This window comes from Nestor notabilis, unplaced genomic scaffold (genome assembly GCF_000696875.1).
Source record: "Nestor notabilis isolate BGI_N333 unplaced genomic scaffold, ASM69687v1 scaffold10058, whole genome shotgun sequence".
Taxonomy (NCBI): domain Eukaryota; kingdom Metazoa; phylum Chordata; class Aves; order Psittaciformes; family Psittacidae; genus Nestor; species Nestor notabilis.
This window is the reverse complement of record NW_009941481.1, coordinates 4,966-11,623: the sequence shown is the minus strand read 5'-3', so window position 1 is coordinate 11,623 and position 6,658 is coordinate 4,966. Positions and strand designations below refer to the sequence as shown.

Genomic DNA, 6,658 nt, shown 5'->3' with positions numbered 1-6,658 from the left:
AAAGGAGCACAAGAGAGGGGGGGGGGCGGGAAATGTGAAAAACTGTCTTCCCTGTTACAGCAGTTTCAGCTCAAAGTGCTTTAGTGCAAGTTTAACTCACTAACCCTCCACATTCTTCATGCATCTTTGGATTAGTTGGGGAACTATTAACCACTGGTTCCTATAAGAGACTTTTCCAAAGCCAGTATCAGGACAAGTCCCCTCCAAGCCACCAAAGCTGCAGCTTAAAGGTATTTTTAAGAACACAGACAGCATTTTTGTTATGATTTTGCTGCTTTCAAATGTGACAGCACGAAGGCTGCAGCCAAACAGAAACCTGTATTAACAGGCTGTTAAGTGTCCATGCACACAAGCTACACGAGTCACATTCAGAATTCTTTTCACCCATGTATCAAAGCCAGCAAGTTCATCCTCTCTGACTCTCTGCCTAGCACAGGCCACTGCATTTCCTCTAATTAATTTTTATTTGAATTAGACCATTTATCTCTTATGAAGTCAGAACTTTAATGATAATCAGTAATAAGGAATCAGCTCTAGTGCACAGTCAACAGCACTAACAGGTAATTACTTTCCTGTGGAAAACATGGCCTGAATGTGTCTGGTTTCCAGTCACCGGAGCTCATTTTATCTATGTGTCTGTGTATATACATATATATTTAATCTACTAAAGGGAAAAAAATCATCAAATGTCCATTCTCTTTATTCCTCTTCATACAACTAAACCCTGCAAGTCAAACAGCTACAGGTGTTTTTATTCACTAACACTCAAGCAAAACAATCAGACTGATCAACTGTAGCAATGCACATGCTGCAGACGCTGGTGTGCCGAGGCATGGTGCAAGGCAGGGGCAAGGCAGTGAGGCTGCAGCATGGCAATGGAGCCCATGGAGAATTGGTACAAGCTCAGCTGATTTGGGCTTTTATAAATGCTTCTGTGAAGCACCACACATGTAGCACCTTTGCTCGTCTGAAGGGCCTCACAGCAACACAGCAACTTCCATGAAGCTCTGGCTTGTACAGTGCAGTCAAGAATCACATCAGAAAGGCAGGACAAGGGATGACAGGGCTGCTGGCTGTTAAAGGCCACAGGACTGTATGAGAGCATAAGACAAACAATTGCTCCATACCTACTATATGAGACTAGCAAAGCCACTGTGACGAGGCAGATGGACAGCACATGTCGCCATAGTAAATCCAGAAACCTCGCATTGTTTGTTTGGTGCATTCTGAAAGAGATGGAGAGCCATTAGCACAGTGGCAGGGAGCTCAGCACCCCTTAGCTCCTCACTACCTCTGAAACCCTAGGAAAGCTCTACTCCAGTGGGGTCATGGGCAGCTCGACACCATCCCAGCAGCAATCTGTCCCACTGGCAGCAGTTACAGAGAAGCCAGAAAGCCACACTTCTCCCTCTCCAACTGTTAAGAGGGATTGCTGTGATGGAAGGCAGAATGCTCACAATTACTGCAGCTGATGGGAAAGGCACATGCTGAGCATATGCAACAGGGAGCCAAGACATCAGAGTCCCTCCATCATCCACAAAGCTAGGAGGAACTGTGAGTTTTGTCTTCCTCCACATGTGGAGCCACAAGACAGAGCCATGCCCCAGCAAGAATTCCAGAGAAGCACAGCAGAGCATGTACCACTGGTACTTGGGAAACGAGATGAACTAAGAGGTCATGCAAGTGGGCAACAGATACTACCCAAAAGATTGCAGATAACCCCACTGACGAAACTGAGTAGACACATGAGAAAGCAGCTCTTCTTTCCTCCTCCCTATTCCCCCCCTCTTCCCTCACACTGGTGGATCACCACAGCTTAGAAGAGGCAAATCAGGAGACCTGTACCCAGATAGGCAGAGGAAGCCCACCCAAACCCTTCAATCCTAACTTCAGATGGAGACAGACATGCTTCATCCACCCTAACCACAGTAAATTGTGCAGTTCCTTAGATCACACTCCATATGCCACTGAAGTGGCACACAGCAAGGGAGCCACCTAGTTCGGGTGTTTCAACACAGTAACAGCCAAAACCTGCCATTGAATTTTTACCTTAAATAAAGGAACAGAAAGGAATAGACAGAGAAAAACCACATGAATTGGGAGTGGCTGGACGGCATCCCATATTTTGTGGTCACTGTTGAATGGGCTTCTGGGAAGAGAAGAAGAAAGAGTATGGTCAAGGTCTACTCTGTCCACAGCAGCTGGAACGCTCCAGATGTGAAGCCAGCCCATCCTGCTGGAGTATGCACACATGAGCTCACAGGACATGACTCTGCTCAGATGGCTCTGCCAGCCCTCTCGCACCCAAACATCCAAAGCCAACATGAGGCAAAGGGGAAAACACCCTCTAACCCCCCCCAGTTAGCATTCCAAAACTCAACACCACGATACCACTGGGCTATTGCATACCTTCGCAGGGCCGAGGCTCCCGGATTACATGTTTTATTAACCAGTTGACTCCCTCGTTGAATGCCAGCCCTCCCAGGAAAGAGATCTGTGAAGGCAAGACAACTGTGTCATCCTATCTAGAAGATCCAGCTACTCACCAGGCTCTCTCTGTTGAGAAAACCCCAAACCATATGCTTCTTTTTTGACTACTAGAGTTAAAACCAATGGCTTCAATATTCTCTACCCGAGGAAGAAAAGCATTTCTTTTTCAGCCTGCTTTGTATATTTGGCAACACATTGTGTATATGCAGCTTTTCAGCAGATGATACACAGAAAGAGACAAAAAAAGAGTGGATAGCAATTTTGTTAGCATCCTTTCAGCAGCAAGTGAAACAGAGCAGGTTTTAAGGGACTGTCTTTCCTCAACAACCAACAGGGGGAGTGCACACACCGTTATTTGGGTAAATAGCTTGAAAAAGGTGACTTTTTAGGCTTTCTGGCTTTTCCCTCTCTGAATATTTTCATGTGGAAGTCGCTGTCTTCAGCCGACATTGAAGTCCCATTCTGGACTCAGCCAGACTGGCAGCAGTTACAGTCCACACACCTCCCCTAAATCACTCCTGCTGCTGTGATCAAACTCCCAGCTGGTGCTGATATTCTGCCTCCTTAACGCTCAGCTCCATTCCAGATGATGAAGCAATTTCTCACTCTATGTCCTGAGCTACAGCTCTGGCTGCTGCAGGCAGCTCAATGTTCACATACAGAACTGGAAACCAACCTCAATGCTTGTCTCCTTACCAACACCTAACAACCCCCTGTATTCAAACCCCCATGACTCTGTGAAACAGTTCCTCTAGTTTAGTCTCTCTTTTGGGTCAATAAGAAACCTCCGAGTTGCCAAAACTTAACAGCTGCCTCTCCTAGCTAGAATTGGCTTAACCTCATTGTCCCATTCTCAGGTCCCTGGAGCCACTGGTTCCCATGACACCATGGCCCTATATTAGAAATCTGTTGCCAAAATCCTTTCACTGGCCCCTATTTTATCTGTTTACTGAGGACAAATGTCACACAAGAGGTTTGTACCTCCTAAAGGGAATTTATCCATGACGCTGATTCCCAGCTACCTGTCAGAGAAGGCAGAAAGTATTATGTCTTCTGTAGTACAAGAGTCCCTTGTTGGTCATTTGGTCAGAAGCAAGCCTCTTCTTCCCAGCTCTGAATCAAATACCAGGGACAGCAGCCCTCAAAACAGATCTGCTCCCTTGGGAATCTAAGTTTTATCTGGTATCCCCTTTTCTGCCTCAATAGTTCAAATAAAGCACATCCTACTGTGTGACAGACATGATCTCCTGCATATGCTGCCCATCTTGCAGGAACCTACTAGTGCTATGACCCTACTGGATCTTGGGAGTGTTCTCACTCTGCAACAGCCTTCTTCAGCTTCTCAGACATCTCCCTTGATGGTTCTGGACAAATAATGTCCCAAACATACCACACAGTACAAAAGTTAGCAAAGGCTAAGCAGTCTTTTGAGCCGGTACAGGTGATAAGCATCTCCTGCTGTTCTTTGGCAGGAAGATCACCCTACCTAAGCTTGCTCTTTAGAGGGAGAAAAAGAAGTGTGAATACAGGAACACCAGGTGACAAAGGAAAAGACTTTTGCCATAAGGAGAAGCTGGGAAGGGAGAGAAGGACTCACCGTGTGAAGCTCTCTCTTGAATATGATGAGTGTTACAAAGCCAACAATAATGAATATTGGACCAAGACTCAAATAAGCTAAAAGCTGACCAGAGAAATCACCTAGGGAAACAAACAAGAGAAACAAATCAGTTTGAACTTCACAGGTACTTGCCCGCCAGCAGAGCGTGGGTCACCTGGTGCCCTGAATCACTGAGAGCAGAGGGGCGAGCTCAGCACTGCAGCAAGTCTGTGTTCTGCAGACTGCCCACTGCTGCTCCAGCCCAAGGGGAGCCCAGGCAAGGACAGCAGTGCTTGCATGTGGCTTCAAAAGCAGGGATGAGAGGAGCTTGGCATCACTCAGCAGAGATTCCTGCCAGCCAGCTTACAACAATGACCATGGGTGTGGGCCCAGAGTCACTTGAATCCCACATAAGGAGGCAGCAAACACTCCCCAAACAAATCCTTTCCCACTCCCTTACTAAAATGGGTTAGTTTTCAGCTGGATCAGCTCCCTAATCTGTCTCACCATGCGTCTGCATGAACACTAGCATTAGCAAAATGGGGAGGAAATAAAGAGCTAAACATAGCAGGAGATAAAGGGAAAAAAGTAACTGCTTTTTAACCAGTAGCCTACTGGTACCACACAGAAGTGACTTCAGGCTTCCGCCCCTATAGCTAACGGGGTAGTTATTCCCCAGAGAGAACTGGAGAGTCACAACAGGACCTCACAAGAGGTCATAAGGTACCTCAAAACCTGTATCCTGAGCTATCAGAGACACAGGAGTAGGCAAAAGCAGTAAAGAGCAGCTAGGATCTAAGCGTCTCTTGCCTCTGTTCCATGAAAAAGGACACACACACAAGTATTGAGAGAAGATGTCAGCATAAATTCTGAGGAAACAAAATACTATCATGAGTAATTATGCTCCAAGATCAGCAATTCCCATCAGGAGAGTGAGAACTATCTACCACAGATTAAAGACAGTAGTTACTACAAACTGCAGAACAAACCCAGTGAGCATCTTAGGAGAGATGGTACTTTCTGTATTGGTTCTCAGATCTTCTCCATCCCATCACTGAACACAAAAGGATCAGCCCCCACATACATTTACCCTTCCTCCCTCCTCCCAGAAGGAAACAGGATGCCTCTGCAAGGCTGAGCATTGGACTCATTCCTAGATCAATTCCACTGCAAGATACTGAGTCTCCCCAGCCCACGCACCCACATTTTAAGCAGCACTTGGCAAAATGGACTTTAACCTCAACCTCCAAATACTGGAGCTGATTAAAAAAGTTATTGCACTGCTACAAAGTTCACGCTGCTGATGTTATTGCAGCATAGTTGTGGTTTCATCAGGTACAGCACACAGATCCCTCCTGAATTCCAGGCTCTAGGTTAAGTTTGGGAAGCAGCAACATCACTACCAGGAGGTTTAGTTTGCAACACCAGTGAAATTAGGAAGACTTGGAGGACCAAATCCCCAAGAATACTGGGGTTTCACTAGAAAGGGAGGATCTGGTTTGGTTTTAACCTAAAAAGCATTAGAAGACACTGAAATTGAATTTTTTCTTGCATGGTAAGGCAGGTTTGCCTTGCATAAGGTGGGTTACAAGTGTTCCCAAAGCAGAACAGCCATGTATTATGGTAATGCAAAGTGGATGTGACAGTATCAGTTACCTGGCAATAGAGAATCAAGCCCTTATGGTTTCATATAAATCACAAACTCTCAACAGAATTAGTTCTATCTTAAACAATGAGGGGAATTCATGAGACAAGCCACCAGGCAATCAAAACCACCCCAAAAGCCTTACGAATGCTTTCCAATACTCTCAATTCCAGTGTTACCAGATCCTTTGCTCTGTTAATCCATGGTATATAAAGGCTTAGCACTTCAAGACTCGAAGCCACAATTTTGTCACGTAGAAACCAAACCAGATTATTTATCTTCTCAGGGGGGTTCTATTTCTTGTGCAGATGGTGGAAGAATACTTCAGGAGTTAGTCTTTAAATAGCATCAGCAGTACCAAATTTGATATGTATGATAACATACCCAATAAATCAAGCCATTTGGACTTCACTGGCACACAACCCACACTTGAAACTGAAGAGAACCAGAAACTATCGCGCCCAGATACTGCCCGTAGGCAGAGAACCAAGTCCTTCCCTCAGACAATCTTAACACAATAGTTGCCCAACCATTTCAACTGTCCATTTAAAATAGAACAGAGATAGCATTAGAAATACTTCATATTACTGTGACTATCAGCAATCAAACAGAAATCACATTGTGAAGCCACTTCTTCTAGGGGAGGAGGCAAATAAATAGCTGTGCACTAACTGAAGGCAGCACTTCTGCTATGCCCTGGGATATGAACTCACTAACACCATCAAACATACTAGGTCTGCAGTTCAAGACTGAGCTGCACTAACTAAACCAGCTCCAAAATGACTGGAAATCCCCAGTGAAGAAGGCAAAGCAAGCTCAGAGAGGAAGGTCAGTGCTGATCCTGGGGCCCTGGAGCCCGATTACTGTGTCACTCCTACCCACACTCACGCTCTAGTGTGCGCAGAGACCTATTCCCAGGGAAAGGG

The 6,658-nt window shown here is 45.6% G+C and overlaps 1 protein-coding gene across 1 annotated transcript in view; it reads right to left on the bottom strand.

Moving 5' to 3' along the window:
* The window catches only part of DOLPP1 (dolichyldiphosphatase 1), a 6,462-nt gene extending 2,270 nt beyond the window's left edge, over positions 1–4,192 (bottom strand). Inside the window, exons 1-4 of the mRNA XM_010020906.1 lie at positions 4,088–4,192; positions 2,410–2,494; positions 2,050–2,149; positions 1,128–1,226 (exon numbers count right to left, since the gene is read on the bottom strand). Coding sequence (XP_010019208.1) covers positions 1,128–1,226; positions 2,050–2,117 — 167 coding nt within the window. The 5' untranslated portion in view covers positions 2,118–2,149; positions 2,410–2,494; positions 4,088–4,192. The remainder of the gene's footprint in view (positions 1–1,127; positions 1,227–2,049; positions 2,150–2,409; positions 2,495–4,087) is intronic.
* Between the last annotated feature and the right edge of the window lie 2,466 nt (positions 4,193–6,658).